Below are 26,055 nucleotides of genomic sequence, written 5' to 3'. Positions count from 1 at the left end.
CTTACAAAATATTAAATTCCTAAGAAATTATTTTTATTTTAAAAACGACTAATGCTGAAATAATTGGAAATAACCTAAAAGTGAAAATTATAAAACATAACAGGAGCCAAATCCTGGTGTGATTAAATGAAATTCTTACATTAACACTAGAAGTTAAGTCTAAGTCTGTAACATTCAGCTACTAGCTGATTGAGTTATTGCAAAATAGCATTTAGTGAAGCAGAGAAATGATCCAATTGAAAAGACTTCCATCAGTTATTACACATCCATTTGCGAGATCAAACATATCTTTCAAATTTGTTATTGATTGCAAAGTAACATCAAATGGGATCTGAAAAAAAAAATACTAAATTAATAACTTTATTAAGGTTAGAGGTACCAAAAAGTACATATATACCAATATACAGATATATATATATATATTTTTTTTAAATTTATACATGTATATACCAATACACATACACATACATACCAATAGTTTCATATAAAGCCAGATTTCTGAACTACAACCAATGAGTACGTTAGAAATATTTATTGCCTGGGTATAAATTTGTGGTTAATTACATCTCTTGCAGGAAACTAGTAAAAAGGATTCAAGGGAGGAAACCTTTATGAACAGACTTGCTCACAAAGTTTATCATGGTCATCTGTAGGTAAAATGAAGAGTGGCAAGTATGGCTAGTGATTTGGAAGGCTTTTTCTAAGATGAAAAATTGAAGGAATTGAGCTAACAGTGAAAGGTGACATAGAGGGCAGTCATAAACTGGTTTGAGTGTCCATTGAACACGGAGAACTATTTAACTGATTTAAGTATCAACAAAAAACAATTGAAGACAAAGATGACTGGAATAAGTTACATAGGGAGGTTAATTTTTAATGCAATTATTTTATTTATAAATTTACTTCTAACATTTAAGATTGGAGCTTCCAAACACTATACTCTATCTCCCTCAAGGACATTAAACAGCATTAAAAACAAGTAGGCTGATAATTTTTTATTCTTAAAACATGAAGAGTCAAATCATTTTACATTAATAATTCAATGAAAATGCACTTTTTCCATTTATAAATATAATTCAGGGCTGAATCAAAAGCACTGAGAGAAAAAACACAGAGACACACAGAGACACACAGAGAGAAAAAACAAAGAAGAGAGTGGCAACACGACAAAGAGTGACAGCTCAGACAATGAGAAAAAGACTACAAATTACAACTGACTTTGCCCAATTAATTCACCAGAAGATGAGCAACAGAAAAGTGTTTGGTGGGAAAATGGTGAAAAAGTACATATAAGAAATGTATCTGCAGCCTTCTCCTGCATGCTTGAAAATAAAGGGAATGTATTCTGTGGTGGACATAGTCCCTCCCTGAGGTTTCTGTCTCTGGCTGAGACAAAGTATTGCACACATACAGCTTATATGAAAGTTTGGAAATGCTACTTTGAAATATGCTATACATAAGGAAGTGCTAAGCACCCTACAAGTTCTGTTGGCTTCAGTGAAGAACAAAGATACTCAGCATCTTGAAGGATTAGGCTTCAGCTGCTCAACCAAAACTACCATATCTCAAAGCATCTTAGTTTGAAATTTGTATTTGAAACTTCATGATGAAAAGTTCTGTGATGTTCCACCTGGTTGTGGAATGTAGAGAGAATAAAACAGTGCAGTAAACATCATATTCTTAATAGAAGAACACCACTAAATCTGCTCCCTCACTTCCATCGTAGATCCACAAACAGAAGCAGGCAAAGTGAAAGGAATTCACAAGAATGTAAACAGTTTCAGAATTTTTCCATGATTCTGTGAAAGTTTCTATCTTTCCCTAGGAATCTATCAAATCTTCCTACCATGGAAGATACTTCAGTGGGACTCAGAAAAGTACAGCTTTGCAGAAGAGATGTGGGTGTATTCTGATGCATTGATAAAGCCAGATTGTGTGATATGAAGGCCTGGGAGTCATTTGAGAGAGAACTTCAGGATGGATAACGAGGGGTGGCGAGAATGGCGCAATGTGTGCAAAAGGAAGGGTGTGCTTGCAGGGACCGGGCTGCAGGACACACAGGACAGACTCTCTGGTATAACAGGCACTACCCAGCTGTTCTCAGGTAAAAGTCACATTCTGTTCTGCTAGGAAGAGCTCTCTGACTGGTGCCAGTGGATGCCTTTTCCATTATCGTTCCATTGTGAGCAATTACTGGCGAGATATTTGAGGATCAGGTGAGGGAGTGATATGTTACAGTGGATTGCAGAATTTCACATGGAGTCCCTTGAGCCCTGGCAGCTGTGGTCCTTCCCTGATGTCCCCAAGGTGGCTGAGAACACTGAACAGCACTGCTCCCCACCAAGGGCCAGTTCCCACAGTCTCCTCTGGGATACTGACTGCACTGGGTAACAGCATGAATAAGATGCTTTGTCCATCAGCATGGACAAAAAAATGGCATGCTATCTCTCAAAACATGTCATGGGCAAGGCAGAGAAAGCTAAAGAAAATGGAATAATCAAGCCTGAATAACTGCAAAAATGGGAGAATGGAAAGAAATTACATTTGGTGATTCCATCATGAAAATTCACTGGAGTCTGTGTAAACAATGACCAGAGAGGGGTGGATAATCTGTATTAAACATTGTGAGCAAAAATCCCCTTTTATTACATTTTTATGTGTATGAAAAGTTGATTCTAATGAACAGTGAAGATATTCACAGTTTGTAATCATGCACATTTGTATTTTATTTGTAAAGATGATAAAATAAAACCAAAACAAAATAAGGGAAAAAATGGGAAGATGCTTAGTGGTAAAATCCATGTTTCAGTTTAATTGAAAAATTGTTTTATTTTAGAAAACAGATTTTTACTCTTAATGAGAACAACATACCTCAGTTAATGGAGCGGATGGGGCTGGAACAACAGACAGCAGTGCTTTGACTTCAGATAAATACCTTTTAGCAATTTCCTAATGGTATAAAACAAGAAAAAATTTGTACTATCTGTGTACTACAAACATATGCTCTACTATCAGTCTCCTCCGATAAGCTAACAGATGGCTCAGCCTTACAAAATTTTTCAGAGTATTCAAGGTTTAGGTTATTCTAATTGAATTCACAGCAAAGTAAACCTTAGCTGATGAATATAAATTTTCTGCAACACAAATAGTAGTGTTTCCTGTACAAACAAAATGGCCAAATCTTGCAGTTTCTACTGAGACAAAATTGCTCCTGGTTCATGTTTTAAATCCAGTGACTGAGCATACTTTTTGCTATGTGTTTACTGAAGATATGATAAACAAACACCCTGACAAGATGATATTTATACATGTATAATGCATGGCATGTTAATCTTATTAGTATTCTAAACATTTTTTTACCAATTACTGACATATATTAATGAAATTTTGAGCAAACACCTTCAGGTAATTAGAAACCCCCACTAAAAGACAGCTCTGTCTACCCTCCTGAACACAGTGATTGGCCAAAATATCATTTGTTCTCCAAGCTGGTCAAAATACAGCCTCGTAATAATGGCATAGTGCACAATTGTCACTGTTTCACAGCATCCATCAGACAAAATGACAGCCTCTACATCATTAATCATTTCACATAATAGATATAAAGAGAATCCTGTCACATGATAAATGTCTCCCAGTTTGAAAATAAACGTCTATTTTGCCTTGGCATTTATCAAGCAGCACTTACGCTGTGGCAACATTCTATTCCAATGACATTATCTCAAACAGAGCACATGGAAAGTTCTGAAATTACCTTTTGTGTGTGTGTGTATGTGGGGAAAGTATTGGCTTGTGGACCATATTCAACCTTGCTCATGAAAAGAAAAGAGGATGGCATAGAGAAAATTAAAATAAACTCTGTGCCAATTTTAGTCATCTCTCAATAATGTTATTAGCAGGTTCTTATTTCAGAAACCACCACTGCCCATTTTACATTGAAGGAACTGTGTTTAAAAAGCTCTTTTGGGTTGATCACCATGCTAATTTAGCACACTGCCAAGGATTTTCAGATGTAGATTACTATAAATTATGTATCAGTTTCCAAATCTATGTACCTGAAGAGGTAGTCTCTATTTTCAAGTAGAAGGTTGAAAATGCTTGGGTTTTTTTCTAAAGTGACAAGCAATATATAAGGAAAAGTTAAATACTAAATAAAGAGCAAAAGTATTTCAACTTTTTTTTAGAGGTGAGGGAAGCTTAACACCGCCCTTAAGTCTGCCTTCCAAGTTGGCCATCATTTATTTCCCCAAAACAGGCATCTTCAATCAAGTCAAACATATATAAGAGCCAAGCTTTTCTCACTTACTTCTATTTTAACATCAAGATGCACTTTTGCATCACTTCTTTTGGGTTTATATGAAGGACTTATTTTCAAAGTTTCATTTTTCTCACGAATACTTGTACGCACTGAAGTTGAAAATCTCTTAGAACTGTGCATCAATATTTCAACTTGCTCCTTCAGATCAGACAATTTCTCCTGTACAGAAATAAGTCTAAAAGAAGACGAAGTTTTTAATTATTACTGCTGTAAAACAACAATATTTGCTGCTTCCAGGTTTTAATTAAGCTGACCTAGCTTTTATTACATATTGACTAGACTCTACATTTTCTTTTATTTCAAGACTGATCTCATAATTTTACAAAAATAAGTTTTCCATTTAATAAAGTGGAGATATAGAATGCATTAGCTTTTTACATTAAAAATGGGAGGTATTATTTTAGGAATGCCTCTCTAAGAGACGGCTTTTCCATCCAACCAGGGTGGCAGAGGCTGCCCATTATTTCTTCCCTTCTACCCACTAAGCGGTTCCAAAAATTTTAAGACTAGATGAAAGACAAGAAAGAAATAATGAAAAATGCCATAGGATCCAAAATTAAGGGCAGAGTCCAGTGCTACAACTGAGGAAAAACTCCTTTCTCAGAGTTGTAATATAGGATGGAGAAAGTAGATGATCCACTGAGAGAATGGGAATGAATAACTGCTGGGAGTGCTTTTTAGATCTGCTACATTGCTATGCCAGTGTAATATAATTAGCATATTTTACTTGGTTCTTTAAGAATCAAAACTAAAATGCTAATGAATGCATTGAAAAAGCAACTGTTTAGATGGGTTTAACACATGTACGACATCTTACAGTTTTTACAGTGAAAAATCTTTGAAAAGCAAAAATGAATGCTTTTAAAGATTTACAGCTCTTTGATATTTTGTACTTTATTTTCCCTCATCCTAAATGGCTGATTGATCTTTAATACAGCATGAAATAACAGGACAGAGTCAGTGATTATTTACCTAGCCAGTGGAATCCACAAGCGGCCTGAAAACATAGACGCTGAAGTGATGTCACTAATCTTGATAGGGTTTGTATTATAAGCATAAAGCAACAAAACCTGCAAAAGAGATGGGATGGGTGAACTGTAATGCAGCAGACCTGAGCTATTTCTGTGATACAAGAGTACAATAAATATCAAATACAGTGTACTGATGAAGCCTTAGATAACTGACCTTCAAAAAGAGAGGAGTGTGACTTCATATGAATTTGTACTACACTCACTTTTTATAGGTTTTAGATTAATTTAATTAATTTAATTGGATATTATTACTATGGGTTTGAAAATTAGGTATACCACACGATGTCACCGTCAAAATCCCAGCATTGTCCTGATCCTGGTCAATCATATGCATGGCTGTCATCATGCTAGGTTTAAATCCATGAGGTGTGCATAACTCACCACACCATTATAAGAAAATTAAGTAAAATGTTCTCATCTTTCACTGCAAGTATTTAGTGCAATTGAAAATATGCTTCCTAATGGTAGCTGAATATTTTGACTATATGGAAAATGTGAAATATATGGCATTCATGCATTATTTGGTTTTAAGAGTTCTCTCTGGTCCTCTACTGATCTGTATGGCCATGCTAAAGTAACCTGCAAAAGCACATTAAAAGGTACATTATTTACATTAATTTCACAGTGCTTCTATCAATTTCCTAATAAAGATAAATGGGTCTAATAGAAATTTAGAAACAGATCTGCTATGCCGGAAAGTGTAAGAGCATGGATTTTTATTGCTGTAACAGAAATTTTACCTTCACATTGTTCCCTTGTGTAAAGATAAAACAAATTCCATGTCATAGTTTCTCACATTCCTGCAACCTTCTCATTTCTTTTATCTTTCACTGTTCAGTCTGATCTTTTAGGAAAATGAGGCTTACAAAATCCCATTTTCCCTGTATATGTGTATCTTTGCTTTTCCAAGAGTCTCCCACCAAACTAATATTCAAATGTATCAGTCAGGTCTACCCAAACAAAGAGTGGAGGTCTTGAAGACATCAGGGATTTACAACAGGCATAAATACAGTATAGCCTGGAAGCTCTATATGGGAAAAAAAAAGGTGTTTTTTTGGCCTGCCAACAAAAAACTGCCAGGGCATTCTGTTTTTTTAAAAAGCAGGTTTGCAGCAGAGTAAATAAATTCTTCCTATCACCATAATTCTATAAAAAAAGCTGGTAACAAATATTCATTGGAAATGAGACATAATTTGCTCCACTACCTAAGGAACTGCTTTGCTCTAGTTATACCTTAGTTTCTGTATCCTTTGATGGCTTTGCCATAGAAGGAATATACCACTGAATGTTAATTTCCTTATCTGGAGCACATGCTGCCCTACTCTCTGTCTTCTCAATGTCTTCTGCAGTGACAGAAGCTGGAGAAGCTACTCTCACATGTGACACTTCTGATGCAGTTTCAGAAACATCAAGAGACATCTGAAACACAAAATAAATTTTAAGTTTTTAGTAAATCATTATATTTAATAATATTTAAATTATATCATTTAAATAAATGTTAAGTTTAAACTATATTTTCTGTAGTGAAAGAGGAAAAATCTGTTATAATCTAGTGTCTACTGGAATTGGTATGACTTTCATTCCAGCATAAATATATGTTTATTTAGGTAAATGGGTGGTTTTTAAAAGTGTCCTTTTTACCAGGTTAAGTCTTTCAATGCTTACACATTTCTAAAGGTAATACAAAGAATCTGTAGGCTGTCTTAGAGACACCCACAGTCACAATGATTTTTGCCTTTGACTTAAAAACATTATGGCATTATGGGTTCGGTTCAAATCTATTATTTGGCATACTGATAATACAAAATTTAATGATTAAATCATAATTTGTCAAGTACACATATTGATAATTAAAATAGGATCCTGAATGTTAGACTAATGCTTTATTTATGTTTACCTATCTGTTTTCTCAGCTGTGCAACTAACAAAGGGTGACACCTGCTGAAAATTCAATCACTTAATTTGTGAGGATTTGTTGTATTTTATAAAATACATATGGAACATTAGCAGGGCATTCATCAAATAGCTACTGTTGGCTGTCATTCACCAGGGAATTAATGCAGGAACACTGTCAGCCAACATTCATGCATGAACAAAACCTTTTCTTAAAACTGTGAAATATTAGATTTAAAGGCTGAACAGTAACACACCATCTCTATTTTTTAAAGTATTACACAGATCTGCAAAGAACACGGGTCAAACAGTCACATTTTCAGGGAATGTGGAGGCTATTTGAAAAAGTCCTAATACCTCCATCATTGGTTCCAAAATGTGAAGACTGAAAACAGCTCTGTGGAGAGTGAGTTCTTTTCAAATTTTGAATGTTCAATGCTAAAAAAATTGAGAATTTTACCTACTTTCTCTACAGAAAATTCAGCACATGACAACTACAGGGCGGTAAATCCAAGTGAGCACAAGATGGATTTTTCACAATAATCTGATTTTTCGCCATTAAGCCCATTACCATCCCACATGAAACTTTAGTAGAAGTGAAGGTAAGAATGAATCCAGGTGTGTGGAAGTCATAAACTGGAGCACATGGATGTGGCTTTAGTGGCCATAACCCATGGTAAGCCATGAGCTTGGAGGCATTGAGGACCCACGCACTACAGCCTTCTTCTAATTCAGTAATGAATCACTGTCCTGCTAGCATGGACTGCAAACAAAACTAGGAGAAAATACATATATGGACATGGGACCTAATTTATTCTCTGCCCCTGAACTAGAGCTCTTAAAATTCCATTTTATGCTATAGATCTCTTTCTAAAATGTTTGTTATGGGGTTTTTTTTCACTGAACTGCATCCCTTGGGTTTCTAGTCATATTGAATCTTTTTGAAGGACATTACAACTGCTGTTGTCAAACTGGTAGGTTGCTGAATAACATACATAAATACTTGTCTATTCAACTTTCTCAAAATCCTGAAAACAAATGGTCTTAGTCAAGTATTTCCAGACCTACTTACTATCACGGAGCAGAACAAAAAACAAGCATGAAGAATGTAACATGGCCCAGAATTTTAATTACAGACCTAATGTAATTTGGATTCTTTGGTCAGCAGACTTTCTAGAGTCAAAAATAGGTTACAGAGATAGGTATAAGTGAAACAACTTCATACATAAAACTCATTCTTTCCAAAAGTATGTCTACTTGTACTGTTAAAACTCAAAGTAATCAATTACAGTTACATTTTTAAAATAACATCTCTAGCCTTCTGGATAGTTAAAGCTTCTAAAAATGTTGTGATAAAAATCAATGAATCTTAGAATTAAAAAAGTAAGAGCTTTATGCTTGTTAGCTGTCTACAACAGTGAAGTTAACACATGATTATGATTATGCAGCTTGCACCCGTCATGAACATGACAGTGAGCTCTGAAGCTTATTATTCTAGGATACTGTAATACTAATTATGTCAAAAAACGAGCAGACAGAGGAAAATAATTTTTGATATATGATGGCTGTTATAAATGTCACATACCATATATTTACAATTTATTCAGTGGCACAGTCAGCTCTTTGTTGGGAAATGAGTAATGATATGCTGTCCAACACTGCAGAAAGTTCACCAACTCTAGACAAGCTACTTTCACAGAAGAATTTTTATTCATTTTTATAACATACCAAGTTCTCCCTCCTCAAGGCTCCCCTGTCTCCATTTAATACTGAATATAATAACTAAAAAATAAGCCAGAAAGACTGAGCTTTCATTTTAATTTTTAGTATTAGGGTAATTATTAATGTGAGAAGTGAGACTGAGAAACTTTGAACACCATTATTTTTACAGTGGATCTTCAAAGACAAATTTCATTCCATTTTCAAAACATGTGCTATGGTCAGTGTAGAGTCCAGAATTCTAATTCAAAATTTATCTGAGTAATGTATTCTGAGCTGCCTACATTTGAAAGCTCAAATAGGTTGCTCATGAGCCAGAGATCTAAAAAGGTTTATTTTCTAGCCAGCTGATAATTAGTGAAAAAATTGGCACACAAGACCTTAAAAAATTTTGAGAAAATATAACATACATATTTCTTGAAAGTCATGTTTTTATTATAGACTAAATTAAATATAGAGACTTGTACATACATATTACAAAACAGGACATTTTTGGTATGAAAGATGAAGTTCTACAAGATTTAAAATCTCAGCTCTTACTAACAGCCAACTTTATTAACCAATAAAAACACCTTTTTAAATATCATTCTACTTAATCTTCTAGGGTCTAAATACACTGGCTATGGGAGGGAGATTACTTTTGAAGGAATGAATAACACAAGGATATCTGCATTTGTTAACTATATAATTCACTGCATGCGCAGGATTTTGGTTTTCTACTGATCCTCTGCATATAATTTCATTCTTCTATAGTGCTCCAGAAATATTACCAATATTGTAATTACCAGGAATCTGAATGAAATACCAGTATAATATTTTTGAAACATCAGAAAGAATACAAGTACCTCTGAAGAATCAGTTGCAATACTGAGTGGCATTTCTGCATCATGTAGTTCTTCTGGAAGATTCTCAAGACAACAGAATGAATATTCAAACAAATTCTTTTCAAAGAAGGAATGCATTTCTGCTATGCGTAGAACAACTCCTGTGTCAGAAATCAAACCAAGGTGTCCATCTCTTGCAGAAAGTGATCCAGGTCCTGGGTTAGGGGCAGTTTTTAAAGAGATTTTAAAAATTACATCATTATTTGCCATTAAAATGTCAAATTACTACATATACACTATATTCATAAATTTTGAAAGCATCATAAAATATGTAAATAGATTCAATATCACATAAATGCATTTCCAACAATTATACTGATTGCCCTTAAATATTACTAGCTTATGCTATTTGTAATTTTTCACCAGTGATCAGATAATGAAACAAACTCTCTCCAGACATTATAAAGTAGCATCAAATGGGAGGCGTAATTTTGAGGTGTAGGTACTTAAATTTGAAGTGTAAGCATCAGTATGTTCTCTAGAGGCCTAAGCACCCACTAGAATAAACACATATTTATTCAACACAGTCAAAATAAGCTTTAAGAGCTCTTAAGACCCGAGTTTAGACAGCTAGGGGCTGATCAGCTGAGGTTCCCCCTAGGCTCCCCAACAGGTAACTAAAGCTGAGATTGCACATTTTGACACCTAATTCTAGATACCTTCCTTACAGTTCAGTGGTGAGCCAGAATAGTTTCATTTGATGTTGCAGGGAGAAAACCCAGTCCTCTCTGGAACTGTTATTTTCAGAGTTGCTAGGTTTCTCTCTAAACAACACCTACATGCACAATGTTCTCACCTATTGGGTCAGCACTTGTAAATCCAAAAGCTGGCCATCACATGTAGGTGCACAGTATTAAGGCCTTGCAATTAAGGGATTATTAGTCTGTTTGAAAGGTCCTATCTATTACCATGTTCTATTTGCAGTGAAATAACCCAAGCTTGCAAATCACATCTGGGGTTTCAGTCAAAACGCATGTAATAATGCTCAGCCTTCCAATTTACCCTACAGTCAGGTCTCCAAAACAGAACCCCAAATTGAAGATTTATTTATGATGTGACTTAAGCTTGATTTTTATACAACTAAAAATAAATATAGATTATCAATTTTTTAGAAATACTTCAGATATAGTAATAATAATTAAGATAATAACAATTAAGTAATAACTATTGACAATAACAATTAATGACAAGTTTTGAGGGAGGCCCTCCTTGTATTGTGGAGGCTTATGAACAACTATGAAGAAAGGTAGGAATATATTCACTTGCAGCATGTGTAAACTGACGTAAATCTGGATTTCCTTTTTTTCTTTTTTTTTTTTTTTGCATTTATATAATTCAAAGGAACTAAAAATTAGGCTTTTTTAGATGACAGCCTTTAAATCTGACACTGTTTGCCCCAAAGAACAGTATCTCACCTATAGCAGTTTTCTAGAAGGAATTAAAAATGCATACCAAATAAGTTTGTGTTATAAATTCTTTTCATATGATTGTGGTAGCGAATCATGAGAACCCATGTTATTGTTTCTTTCTTCTGGCTGGCCTTGGTGACAAGACTTTCTGTTACTTCACTTTGATTCTGACAGTCTTCTGTGATTTCCTTGTTTTCAGGAGAGGATACTTCGGGAGTTTCAGAGACAACATTGTATCCATCTGCAATCCAATAAGAGTTCAAGAACTCACACGAAATGGTTGGAATTCAAAAGCTATTTCTGCATTGTGTTGGAACTGATTAATCTGTAACTAGAAGTATAACTTGTGAAACTGCTTATATTTTTCATACAACAAAAATGATTTTTACTATTTTTTAATAAGAGTTGAAATAGCAAATAGCCTTAAAATTAGTTGAAGATTGTTTCTCAGATCATGGGCAGGAATCTTATTAATCCTTGCAAGAAATTCAAAAGGAGTAGAGAGCAAGGTGCACTCTCTCTCTCTGAATATGAATATGCAACCATTATTTCTACACTAGTTATTTACTAAATGGAAACAACACAAGGAGTCATCAATCATAACTGAGACAGCTGAACTTCTCAGTTATGTTGACCCAAAATCAGAAGAGTCAGGTACTCTGAAGTATTCATAGTTAGTTTTAATCCTTCATCCATTTTAGATATTAAGCTCATTTTCAATGAAATACGCTCTTAACTATGAAATAAAACAAAAGATAATATTTTCTTTTGCGCTGCCTAAAAGTTATACTTATGCAGAAAGAGGAAAAAATTATCAGTACAGATATCACTGCATCAGTGCTTACATTCAATACTGGTTTTCACTGTATTAGTACATGGCTCTTTCAAAAGCACAATTCTTGAGCTCTGTTTCTCACTCCAAATCGAACAAACATTGTTAGAGTGATTCCTAACAGTAAACTTCCAGACAATAATTATGAGTGCTTCTATAAAATCTGAATGTCTCTGTTATTCCTGACATTTCACTGTCAATGTCAAAATGGCCATATTTTCTTATATATGAAAATTTAAATATGTTTTTTACCAAGAGTTTTACAGAAGATATTTCGTGTGCTATGCTGAGAATTTACATTTGAATTTACATTTTTGTATTTTTGCCTACTATTGCTTTTCTACATTTTCTATTATTCTTGGTATTGGCTAACAGAACTATCAGGAGAAACACCTGTTGGATTTGCTAAAAGAAAGAAATTATCTGTAATTATAAGCAAATGGAGCTAGTACAAAACAATCAGATGGAAAGTCTTAGCATACAACACTTGTTTTCATAAACCAATCAAAACACATATGTTTAAACACTGTACAGTGTGCAGACGTGGCTCAGCTTTGCCAGCACCTATCAGGCAGCGCAATTCAGTCGTTGTCAGTCACTTGGGATAATTGAAATTAAGTCACTGAACCAAAATTTTATCACTAAATTAATGGTTCCTTGTTTAAAAATAAACATGAATATTTTGCCTTAGTGTTTACATAACATCTAGCAGTCATTATCTCAGCATTCCTAGTTTCACTGCTGAGGTTTTTTTTAGATGAAAAACTTCCATTTCATCAACTCCTTTAGCTGAAAAATAAATGCATAATTTAGAAATAAACCAGGAAAAGTTCTACCAAGCTAGTGGAAGCATATCTACATAATAATCCATTGTACTGGAAAGACAGTGAAAATTTTCTTTTACTGACTTTGACTTTTAGAATACAGTACACAGACAGAACACTTTGCAAGAGTTTCAGTTTGTCAGTTTTGGTGAGTTTTGTTGTTTGTGATTTTGTTTTTATTTCATTGGTTGGGTTGGGTTTTTTGGGGGATGATGCTGTGAGAGAAGCTATCCAACACCAACATCTCTCTGCAAAATCAAGAGCAAAACTGAAACTCTCCAAGGGAAAGCTAATACACCTAGGGAAAAACATCAGTTATAAGTCAATGTTTGGAGGAAAAAAAAAAACCAGCAGTGATGACTGATAGGGAGGCCAATATCTACTTTATATGTCTGTAATAAAGGACCATCTGCTTTTCCAAAATTATGGCAGTATGTGCACTCTTTCTGAGCCACAGTATGCAAACAATGAAATTTTCTTAACATATTGAACACATGCACAGGCTGATATTTAATGATCTATGAAGTCTCTACTTAATATTTTGCATTGCTATGCATGATGAGACTTTTTGCTTTTACTTTACAAAACTGGTATATAATTTTTCATAAATTAAAACTAGATATTCAATGTATTACTATATTACATGGCATATATAGATCATTCTTTATTAATTTTCTGATATTACTAGGTATAAAGGAATACCAGATATGAAATCTCTGTAGGAAGAACAAAGATCCATAGAAGCAAATTCTGGGATTTTTTGTTGCACTTCATCCTTCATGTTCTGTTCTTTAACACTCTTCATTCCAATTAACAGCTGAGAAGCAAGCACAGCTTCACTGACCTAAAAATAACATTTATTTTATTCAGGACTTATTCACTATAAAGTTCATATAGATGTCAATATCTTAGAGTAGGAAGATGACAAAAAATTAATTATTCAACATACTATATTTTTAAAAGTTAAGAAAATATTCTATTTCTTTCTGATAAGGTACACATTCTATCAAAATAAATAATCACTGCTGACAGCTTAATTACTACATAGTGATTTCAAACCAGATATCCTCATCTGGATGCAACTGATGTCTGTCCACATGTCAAATACATGTGCACACATATCAGGTCATGTGCCGTTTTATTTGCACTGAATCAAAGTTAAGGCAAACACAGTCATATCTGTCCAAGAAAGATTAAATGTATTATTCAGTGTCCATTTTAATTTTATTAAACAAGAACTATGCCAGAAACTTCAGGAAACCTTAACACTCTTGTTTGCACAGCCTTATTTGCTTGTGTAAGTAGAATAAGATGAAATGTAAAAAAAATAAAATATTGTCTCTTCAGAATATTGCACCAACCTGTGAAGCTGCTCTTATTGCAACCCAGGCTTGTGCTTTGTAGACTTCTGATTTCATAGCCTCCTCAGAGGAACGAGCTACAGAAGAGGTCTAAAAATTATATACCAGAATCAGGATTACAAATATATTAAAGTAAAATACATTCTAAACATAGAACAAAGTCCTCCAATTTATAAAGTAATTGTTTTATTTGTAAGTTGTAAAAACTGGCATTGAATGTAAATGCATGCATTAATTGCTAAAAATAATAAAAAAAAAAATCCAGAGCATACTAATTGGCTGCTCCTGGAAAAAGTTTTTCAGAGCAGCTTATACTGTGGTCACTACTGTATACAGTGTTGCTATCATAGTCCCTTTTTTAGAATCTTAATTATCTCTTTTCTCTTATATTACACATTTTGCTTTCCATCTATGGCTCACAGGAACTTTCATGTGGTTAAAGACACTTCTATTTCTCATGCTGTCATTCATATTTGTAAGAAAATTTGAGATTTGATGAAGTTAGCATTTAAAAAAACAGGTTTGAATTTTAAGTACATTTTCCAAGGTATAAATTAATTTGTACATAATGGGAAATGAAAACACTGCTGGTTCTGTTTCTTCCTATTTTATATAGAAAAATATTTAAAATATTATCATTCAATGCAATAAATGTGAGAGATAACATCAAACAAGATCAAATTCTATTATATGATTTCTTTATGTGATTTTTCTAGAAGGATTTTTAGTATCAGTATGATGTATAAGTCACTGCAAATAATAATATGGCACAATACATATTTCCTGTTTTGAAGGGGCAACTGTCCAAAAGATAGAAAACATACACTTGATTTGGAAGGTACTGAATTATCTGTTTCTGATTCATCCTCAATATTTTCAGCAAAATATAAATATAATAGTGCTATTTCAAGGTACGACCATCTGATTAACCTGTAAGAAACAGCACACAGAATAATCAGTTTAAATATCAAAATAAGCATTACAGTGATAAAATCTGTCTCCTGCATAGGACTAGCTAGATACCTCACCAAATAAATCATTCATCCAGCCCCCATAATCTACTTTAAGTGCAACTTCTGTCAGAAATTCAGGAATTCAGAAATCCATGGGTTCCTGTTTTAAAGTCACACATCGCTGTGGTGTGCTTAACAAATAACACCTTCATTTAACAGTACATCAAATATAGTTTTCATTATTTGAAACAAATATTCCATAAATAAATTGCTAATTTTTAGTAAGGAAACCCTAATTCTGCAAGGGAAATGATCTTCTTGTACTGTTTGTCTTCCTTGCTCAAGTTAAGGCATTTATCCATTGCCCTGGTTTCCCTGAAACATAGGTAGCTGAATTTAGATATCAATCAAATTGTGTCCCCAGTCAAACTCTCCCGATAATCAGCAAAGATACCAACAGTGACCAAACCAGCCTTATGTTTCCTAACTGGGCTCAGATACTAACCTTCTTAGTTTTGAGTTCTGTACCAGAACATCTTCACCTATTCCCACTCTCCATCTCTTTTCAGTGATTTTTACAGTAGTATTGTGCTCACCTATTCCCACTCTCCATCTCTTTTCAGTGATTTTTACAGTAGTATTGTAAACTAAGCAAAAATAATAGAATCATAGAATAGTTTGGGTTGGAAGGGGCCTTTAAAGGTCATCTAGTCCCACTCCCCTGCAAGCAGCAGGGACACCTTCAACCAGATCAGGTTGCTCAGAGCACCCTTCAACCTTATCTTGAATGTTTTGAGGTACAGGGCATTTATCACCTCTCCTGGCAACCTATTCCAGTGAATCACCATTGTAAAAAATTTCTTCCTAATATCTAGTCTGAATCTACCCTCTTTTGGTTTAAAAACATTACTCACTCCAAGCACTATTAGAAACTATCTCCATCCTATAAGCCCCTTTTAAGTACTGAAAGGCTGCCAAAATGTCACCCTGAAACCTTTTCTTCTCCAGGCTGAAAAATTCCAATTCTCTCAGCCTTTTCTCACAGGAGAGGTTTTCCAGCCTCTCGTAATTTTTGTGGGACTCTGCTGGACCCACTCCAACAGGCTGATGTCTCTCCTGTGCTGAGAACTCCAGAGTTACGTGCAGTACTCCATGAAGGATTTCATCATATCAGAGCAGAGAGGCAGAATTATTCCCCTCAACCTGCTGAAAATCACTATACCTGGAGAATTTCTCCAACGTTTCTGTTCCCAATAGGTTTATAACTGTCTTCTTATGCAGATTCCCCCTGGCTCTGCAGATTTCTTCCAATCTCACTTATGAATTAACCTCCCCAAGCATAGCAACAAACTCCTGCTCACATCGTTACTATTCTGGGCAGACACATATTGCACAGAGCTGGTTGTTTATATGGTAAAATAAATTCCAGCTTTAGTACAATTTGTGTAAAGCAAAATACAAAAGTCAGAGTACTGCACAGTTAAAGACTGAGCAAACTAGCTGAAAAGATGGCAAATTCTACACTTGGTTGGCAACAATTTAGTTAAATTTCTAGTCTTGCTAAGAAAAAAGGATGTGAGACATCAAGAAACAACTTTAATTAAATAATACCACAGATATCACAGGGCTTGTATAAATGTGACCAGGATGTTAAGTTCTCTAAAACAAGAAAGCCATGGTCCGTTGATGTCGCTGTACATTCTTTTAGAAAGATGGTAGCAAATTAAATGAGAGTGTAGCAAATTAAACTTGCAAAACTTCACCACAGTCCATTTCTGCACCATCTTCCATCATGCTGGCTGCTTGCTGAGGTTTATTACTATGCTACTACTTCTACATTCAGAGTTCTGGTTCATTAACTTAAGTAACAGAATACCCAAACAAGCGAGGTAAATTGCTGCCTTTACACTGTCTCTAACTAGATGTGGCACATTATTCATTTAGACTGGTCAAGAAACAAAAAACTAAAGTCCAATGTATCAGAGCTGCTTGACAGAATTTATTGGCTGTCTTGGCTCAGCTCTTCAGGCATCTTCTAGGCTGATAACTAATGCCAAAGTCACTGTCCTGATATCTGTTACAAACACATTTCCTACGCTCCTTCTGCCTCTGCTCTTCTGACTATTTCTGGCTGGTAACCTTTTCAAGCTGGATTTCTGTTATCTGGAAGGGGGCAGACCATAGCTCATATTCTGAAATATGAATAAACCTCCTGTTTAATTGATAGCTCTGTTCTCAGTGTTGACAGATAGGGCACAAATTTGGAAATAGAACAGAAAGCTGTAATTTTTGTGTAGCATTAAAAAATGCTTTTAATTGTTCTTATCATTTATTTTAAATAAGAGAATAAATATCCACTAGCTCTTCTCTACTGAAATAAAACATAAAAGATACTCCATAACAGGAGTCCCAGACTAAATCTCAAAAAACTGTTTAAAAATTATATTCATGTATGATTTAAATTCTTTTCAAAGTTATATAGCTAGATTCTTACTCATATTTTTGACCATGTTGCTGGCTGAGCTTAATAGCTTCCAACAGGGTTTCAACAGCTTGAGATGACTTGTTATTGCCTCTTTCAGTTATCTGGCGTTCTACCTTACCTTAGAAAGAAATACAGAAAGTAGATTTTCAAGATGTTTATAATTTTTCTTCTGTAAGACCCACCCAATCTTTTTCCCTCCAGAAAAGTTAAACAACACAATACATGATATATTCTCCCGCTGTTAAGGAAGATCTTTTCCAGTTTGTTTAAAAGGTAATGCACAATGCTTGTATAACAGTTCTCTTCACAGAGTAGCTGAAATAACCGAACTTGGGAATCACAATGACCCCTAACATTTCCCGATCCCAGCTAGCAGAGCACGGTATGTGAGGAGGTAATGAGCAGGCACAGGCCTGTTCTGTGCTGAGCTGCACACACAGAGTGGCCCCCAGGCTCGTGTTGTGCTGGGCACATCCCACAGGACAAACGCAGCCAGCTTGCTGTAACAGAAGAGTCTGTTGGCAGCATCTTCTGTGATGGCAGTACCTTTCTGCGAAAGTGAAGCAAGAGGTTCTTATGTGAACATGCATTTTGTCTGGCAGTAGAAATAATGAATAGCATTGTTTTTGCTCAAGAACAGCTAAAAGACCAAAATGAGTAAACTTTTTTCACCGACGGGATTTGCATGTTGTGCTGCATCCTGATTGGAAGCACGTTCAATACTGCACAACTTGGAGTTCTCAGCCTCTGCAGTAACAGGAGATTATTTACACTGTCACATTTTCTTTTATAGTGTTAACTCCAAAAAATGGCACTTTAAGAGAAACATTACAAAGTCTTCAATGTTTTTCAGGCTGGGGTCCTCATAAACCAATACTTCCTGGTGCATAACATAATGTTCTTAATCTTGTTGGCCACACCCTTGGATCCCTGATAACATACAGATGAAAGTAGTTCTAATTCAGTTTTGAAATTATTTGTAGAATAATGCATCCTGAACTCCTGTGGTGTGGCACTAAACACAGGAGAAAGATTTGCATCTAGAGACACTGAGATATGTCCAAACTTATTCTAGTTTTACAGTAAAATGTCTCCATTTTCAGAGACACCATGCATAACATTTCCCAGGATGGCACTTGGGATGTACAAACAGGGGTTTATTTACCTATCTGAAAAAGAATTTCAGCTTCCATATCTATTTTTTTTGTTGCAGCTGCTCTGCAAAGATTCAATGCTGATTCTAAATGCCTGAGAGCATGTAGCCATTGCAAGGGATGTCTTGCAGCTGTAGAAGCTAATTTTTCAGCTAATGTGTATCCTGAAGAAAAAAATTAAACAGTTATTTGTAAATTATTTAGCAGACAGCCAATTTATGCAAAAATAAGCTAATTCCTGACAAGAAATGCTGCTACATATTACCTGAAGAAAAAAATTAAACAGTTATTTGTAAATTATTTAGCAGATAGCAAAAATAAGCTAATTCCTGAGAAGAAATGCTGCTACATATTTACTGTTACTATCCAATTCTCAAAAATTCAAGTGACTGATACATATAAATACAAAGCTATAATAGTGTTCACTATCATGCCATTGAGGTTTACCTAGGCCACACAAAAGAAGCCCAAGCTACACCAATCAACCCATTCATAAAATATGAGTGAAAATTTACTAACATTTAAAAATAATAATGAGTTGTGTTTTTCTTACCAATTTTCATTTTGACTAGGGCTAGCAAGTTAATATGTGGCAGGTAGATATTCTTCGTGGGTAAGACCAGGCAAGTCAATGTGCTGTCTTCTCCTTGCCTTTCAATGGATTCACCACAATCAAAAATCTATGAAAAGAGCATGCTCAGTAAAATCAAGTTGCAGACAGCAAATTAAATAGCAGTTTGAGAAAGTAAGTTAGGTATTGAGAAACTGAAATGTCTTGGAAAGAGCACTAGAAAAGGATTCAATATTCCTGAATTCCTTTACTTTAGTGTGTACTTGTCTTGCAGAAGAGTCTTGTGATGCAAACAAACAATTTTAATGAATTCTTGATTGAACTTAGTAATGTTAGACTTTGGTTTTTAAAAGAAAACTCACTAAAATCAGTCTTTTAGAAATAGATCTCACAAGTAACCCAAGCCCTGGCAAGAAACTGTCATTTCTACAAAGAAATCTGACATCCAGCAAAGGCCAGAAAAGAAAAAGAAATTAGCATGTAGGGGCCAGTCAAACCTTTCATTCATGGAGATAAGACAATGGGGAGACATTGTAAAGTGTCAAGTCACTTGAAGGTTAGCAAGTCTCACAGTTGGAAGTTTGAGTCTGAAGTGAATCATATGATTCTTTACTGCTTAGGGAAATAAATATTTTGGTGGATTAAACTTCCATTTTAGAAAATATGAGGAAAGAGTTTGATCTAAAAACTTTCCTCTGTAACCTGTACCAAGTTCAGATAAAAATGCCTGGTTTTGGATCCCAAATAGGTAAATGGTTTAGTGCTCTCACAAAGTTCATGTCTTTAGATTTATTTTTTTAATTACAAATTTAAATTTTTACATGGAAATTATTTCTTCATACCAATTGTAACAATCCATCAACCTAAAATATCATGCTACTTTAAATAGATTGTCCTGATTCAAATTATTCTAAGACACAAAGCTAAATTCTTGGATGCTTAAGAGTTAGGAATTTAATGAGATCTGCATTCTCCCTGAGGTGTTGAGTTTGAACACATCCCTCATTGCAAATGGGAAAAGTGTGTTCTGCATCTCCTCAAAAGTCAAACTACCTATTTATTTTTTAACATCTGGATGTGTATTTTGCAACTATTCAATATTTTTAAATTCTGTCAAAACACCAGACTTCATATGTGAACATGCATAATGAGTATGGATAAAGAGTTTGGTAAAATGAAAGACTTCTTCACATTATTCCAATGTATTTAAAACTCAACTGATCACTTAATAACTGATAAAATAGCTTCCAAGATGAATAATTCAGGCTGTTGGAAGGATTTGGAAATGCACCGACATGTACTCACTGCTTTAATGGTAAACTTGTGTGCCACAACAAGCAAGTTAAATGGTTCCACTGCAGAAGAGCAATGTTCTGAGTCCTCTACTATTTGCCGTGACAGTATGTCTGCCAGCAGAAGCATGCTTTTCACAAGAGTCAAAGAAGCTGGCAGGGAAATAAATGTATCTTCTTGGAGTAAACCGATGATACTCTGTTTGGACACAGACAACATAAACCAAAGTAGTTACTATATTCCTCTCTATTTATGAGGACAAAGCACACAAAGTGAAAAAAAAATCAATTTTAGAGGCACTATTTCAAACTTATTTAATGCTGCCATCAGCTGTCCTGACTACACAAAAAATTAGTCAAAGAAAAGTGAACAGTTTTTCCTTTGTGTTCAAACCTGCAAAAGAAGTTTAATGTCTGCCACGGGACGTTTTTCTTGCAGGTCAAGAATAGCAGCTTGCAGCATCATTTCAGCCTGAGTCTCAACATCACCAAAGGCTTCTGCCTCTAATATTACTTCTTTTATCACACTTCTGCGCTCAGCTACATCATTTCCTAAAAGGAGAGAACATATGAAGAGCAAAAATACAATAGAAAATACTTCATTGTGTGTTCTACCTTTCTTAAGTATTTCTACACTAAGAAGTTACAGAAAACATGACATTATTCCATATGCATGTGCACCATGTCATCAATTTTGTGTCAAATTTACTTTTAAAAGAAAGAAAAATCACTTCGTTTCTAAACAGCTTCTAAACAGTTTCTAGATGTAAGTTCATCCAAATGCATGCTTTTAATGCAAGCCACCAACATAAATATTAAGGTATTTGAGATCTGTTCTGCTTATCCAAAAATCTGATTTCAGTTAAAACTGCAAAATAGTAAACAGCCTGCAGAGAAATTATCCAGAAATAATTAAGTAAGAGTTTGGCAACAGACTTAGACTGATTTTGGTACTTAAGTGAGTGTCAGAGTTGTTCACAGAACCAAGGAATAAAAAACATTTTATTCATAACCAAACTTCAAAAAATGTATTTTGCAATCGCTCTCTTAAATCCTTAAAAAACAACCTGGAACATTTTTAGGAGCTATGTAGGGATATTTCATTTATTGGAGATAAAGAAAACTAAAAATATTTGAGGCTTTTAAAATCAGAAGCACTCAGCAACAGCACTTTTTAAAATGACCATACTTTCTTAATTACACTAGAACATTTGAAATTTTAGGCACAGTTATCAAAAGGTAATGACTATTAAATGAAAATTAATATAATACTTTCTGGTTTCATGTTCTAGGAGAGAATGTGCTCATAAATATATTTTCCTTATTGGATTGGATGAATGTAATAAAATAATTGTTCAGTGATAATACAGTCCCAGACTTAATGTCAGTATTTTTTAACGATGAATAAGAATTGTGTCTGTATAGGCTCATTTGCCCATTATAACCCCAAAATCTAAAGCAAGAAAGTGTAGTACCTTTCATGCCACCAACACCATGTATCTGTGTCACGAGTGCAGTCACTAACATTGCTCGACACCTCAGCCACAAATGTACATTCACGTGCCCTTGGGCTGTTACCTGGGGAGGGAGTGAAACAACTTCCATGGTGGAGTCCTATTAAGTCCCAAAAGCAAGAAAAATGTTACTGTCTGAGTAACATACTTTACCACAAACGAGGCAACAGGGCAGCACCAGTCTAAAATAAATTATTACAAATATATTACAAATAATAGTAACATTTTAAACAGAAGTTTATTTGAAGGTTAGATACATATATTTGTAATAAGAGGAGGCAATTTATTTTTTAAATTTTAATAGATATAAAATAATTTTTAGCATTGAATATTAAACCACTTTTTATGTGAGACTCCATAAATATATCTATATACTATATTTATTATGAAGAATAATTCTAAGAGTTTTGATTATATTCCCCTCAAACAGGAAGATTACACAAACTTCTGAGCCACATGAAAGTCTAATTTTAGAGGACATCAGTATCAATTTCTGGTATCTCAATAATGACTAGAAAGAAATTTCTAGTTTTTTATGTTTCTGTTGAGTGTAATGTAGTAGTACAAGTGTTAGCGAGAATTCTCAGCTCAACTCCTTGTGCTATCTTCATATATTTTAAAAACTCTTTCTATTGCTAAAATTCTACACTCCATGTTCTACTATTTGCTTCAGCACGCAAACACTGGATAATGCACCACTTGCATTTAACTCATACAAAAAAATCATCATGACTGATTTGCATCTATACAAATGAGGAAAAAATATCTATAGCTCAGTTACTGGCTACAGGACCATCCTAAGAAAAGAGAGGAGCAGGTGCAGAGAGACAGGAGCCCCTGATATGTGACATAAACAGTGTTGCTTGTCCATGTGAGTCAATTTGACTCACTGTGCACTCAAGACTGACTGTGTGGTGTGTGACCAACTTGATTTCCAAAGCAGAGGTCAGAATCCCTGATATTGGACAACAGAAGTCAGCTGAAATCTTGCTCCATGTGGAACACAACAATGATGTGAAATGGTCCATCTGGCTCTTTGAAAGAGAATTCAGTTTTCAATCAGAAAATCTAAAGCACCTTAACTGGATAATACAAGATTTTCAGCTGATAGCTATTTTTTTCACTTCCTTTTTGCTTGAGGGGTTTTAAACAAAAGATTTTCAGTGCTGCCATTTGAGAGTAATAGAAATAAAAACTGTAATTTCTAACCTCATATAAATTATAATGATTATTATAGACACAATGAGCACACCTTAAGCAAGCAGGTATCTGAAGCATGTCAAAGATCATCTTTTCCCCAGGTTAATGGTTACCACATAATACAAATGACTGCTATGTTCTAATATTATGAAAATCACTCAACATGTAATACAAAAAAGATTCATATACAGAGAAAGATAAGTTTAAAACAAATACCCACACATACCAAACACTCCCTTTCATCCTTTTCTTGGAAATGTGCCACATCCACGCAAAAAACTTTTGCATCTTGGAGAAGTCGAATTGCAGAGAAAGCCAAAGCAACACTGTGGTATAGAGCAATATTATTTTAAAAATACTAATTATGTTTTCCACTTTATGATTTTATTAGTGTAGATAACTTCATTTTTTACTATGCCAGAGATGTAAATCACCAGTTACCAATTTTTTCTTCAGTAAAACATGGTTACACTCAAACTATTTTCCGAATTTGTAGGCATTGCATTATGAAAGTGACAGAAGAGCACTAAGAGAATAAATTTTGCCAATAACAGACATAACCTGATAATATTTCACTGTTAGGGTGGTTAGGCATTGGAATAGGTTGCCCAGGTTCGTGGTGGAGTCACCGTGCCTGGAGGAGTTTAAGAGGCATCTGGGTGATACAATTTAGTGGTTTAGGGGTCACAGTGGTGATGCTGGGTTGATGGTTGGACTTGATGAGCTCAATGATTCTATTATTTGATCAATAGCATATAAGCTCAAATATATCATATTCTGTTGGAGCAATCAAAACAGAACTCCATTGTAATTTTCAGTTACACACAGAGTCATAGAATCATTTTGCCTGGCAAAGACCTCTAAGATTGTCAAGTCCAACTTGTAGATCTAGTCAAATCAGTAGATCGAGACCAACCACAGCATATCTGTCATCAGGGATAAGTTCTGAGAAATTAGAAGATGTAAATATACTGAAAATTACAAGATATATTAGAAGAGTTCGATATCATCCACAACTAAGGTTAATACCTTTCTCCTTAAAACTTTTACAGGCTATGCATTAATCCTCCTGTTAAACTCACATGGTCAGATACTCACAGGATCTTAGTGAACACCACCAAGATGATAAGACAAAACCTCATCAGTAAGAAATCTCATGACATTGCATCTATTGTACTCCCTGACCCATATCCTAAATTCTGTTCTGGAGTTCACTTTGAACAGCACCTTTGAAAGATACAGACACCATTAGGGCTGGTGCAGCATTCAACCCTATGAGTCAAAAAATGATGGGCTTAGATCTCAAAATATTGTCATGTTTCTTAAAATATGAACTACTGGGTTTTTCTTTTTTTGCAGTCTTTATAAGCACTCACATATCCTCAGAAAATGTTCAATTTTCATTACATGTACAAAAATGTGTATCTACAGCAGCAGACTTTGTGAATACAATTATTTCATAAGAAGACATCTGCAAAAGAAGAAGACCTCTCTCGTACTAGGAATTGTTGTCCAGAGAACACACTATTCAAAATATTCTGAGAAGTGCCAAAATCAATATTTCTTTGTATTGGGGTTTTTTTTTCCTTTGTCTTGGTTTCCAATTGCACATTTTCCTCTGTAAATCTTTACTTTCCCACATCTTCTCTAAAACATTTTTTGAGTTTGGTTTTGGGTGCTGTTTGTTTGGAATTTTTTTACAATTCTACATGTTCTCTGATCACAGAACCATTTTTCTAATAATTATAAGCTACCAAAGAGTATGCCTAGCTCACTACTTAAAAGACATTTTTCATTAGGTTAATTGTTAAAAAGGTATAACCAAAGATCTTATCTATGCTGGTTTTTTACATACAATCTCTTTACACAAAGACTGGTTGTTATGAAGCATATTAAAAAATAGAAAATAATTATTAACACCTTTAAGTTCTTTTTACACTGTCAGAACAATGCAAAGATCTTTTAATGCAAGAAAGATTCAGGGTCTGTGTGAATTTACTGCTTTTGAGATGTTCTAGACTAATGGTTGTGAAGGCAAAGATCTTGCACCAAGAATTCTGAACACGAGCTGAACTACTTCTAAGTTACACACATTAATCTGTCAACATATGTATAACCACAGGATGGATAACCTCCTGTTAAGATAAGAGAGCAGTTAAAGTCTTCCTGTCATTTCTGATTCTATCCTCCTTGTTGTTTTTGTGATGCAGACCTGGATGGATTACACCAATTCAGCACAAGTAGACCCCAAAGTAACAACAAGAACCAAAGCCGTTAATATCTCAGCTTTTACATTTCAGAATTCAATCCTCATGAATCTCCTTCATCATCCCTTTACTTCAGTTTTATTCAACAAAATGAAAACACAATAAATCAATGTTCTATTGGATGATAAGTTTCTCTCTAAGAACAGAAAAGGTGAAACAGAATTTGCTTATAAAAGCAAACAGAAAAAAGGATAATGCAATGATGTACCCCAGCAGCTTCTTTTAAGAGTTGTCCCCTGAAACCAAGGCATCAAAGTTAAAATTAAAGCACAATCTAACTTCAAACATTGCTTGAGATGCTATGGTTCACATCTCAAATACCTTGGAGAAGGTACAGCACCTAGGAGT

General features: G+C 34.5%; 1 protein-coding gene across 1 annotated transcript in view; it reads right to left on the bottom strand.

The window, feature by feature from the left end:
- Positions 1–211: 211 nt before the first annotated feature.
- The window catches only part of CFAP54 (cilia and flagella associated protein 54), a 102,864-nt gene continuing 77,020 nt past the window's right edge, over positions 212–26,055 (bottom strand). The window contains exons 54-70 of the mRNA XM_041409744.1: positions 23,667–23,766; positions 22,202–22,340; positions 21,121–21,278; positions 20,740–20,925; positions 19,417–19,543; positions 18,875–19,027; positions 17,719–17,827; positions 15,114–15,201; positions 14,272–14,361; positions 13,613–13,754; positions 11,298–11,501; positions 9,807–10,000; positions 6,583–6,768; positions 5,291–5,388; positions 4,307–4,493; positions 2,872–2,949; positions 212–331 (exon numbers count right to left, since the gene is read on the bottom strand). Of these exons, the coding sequence (XP_041265678.1) occupies positions 212–331; positions 2,872–2,949; positions 4,307–4,493; positions 5,291–5,388; positions 6,583–6,768; positions 9,807–10,000; positions 11,298–11,501; positions 13,613–13,754; positions 14,272–14,361; positions 15,114–15,201; positions 17,719–17,827; positions 18,875–19,027; positions 19,417–19,543; positions 20,740–20,925; positions 21,121–21,278; positions 22,202–22,340; positions 23,667–23,766 (2,359 nt within the window). The remainder of the gene's footprint in view (positions 332–2,871; positions 2,950–4,306; positions 4,494–5,290; positions 5,389–6,582; positions 6,769–9,806; positions 10,001–11,297; positions 11,502–13,612; positions 13,755–14,271; positions 14,362–15,113; positions 15,202–17,718; positions 17,828–18,874; positions 19,028–19,416; positions 19,544–20,739; positions 20,926–21,120; positions 21,279–22,201; positions 22,341–23,666; positions 23,767–26,055) is intronic.

Source organism: Onychostruthus taczanowskii, unplaced genomic scaffold (genome assembly GCF_017590055.1).
Source record: "Onychostruthus taczanowskii isolate IOZ18803 unplaced genomic scaffold, ASM1759005v1 scaffold31, whole genome shotgun sequence".
Lineage (NCBI taxonomy): Eukaryota > Metazoa > Chordata > Aves > Passeriformes > Passeridae > Onychostruthus > Onychostruthus taczanowskii.
The sequence above is the reverse complement of the archived record's forward strand: the minus strand, read 5'-3'. Positions and strand labels throughout refer to the sequence as shown.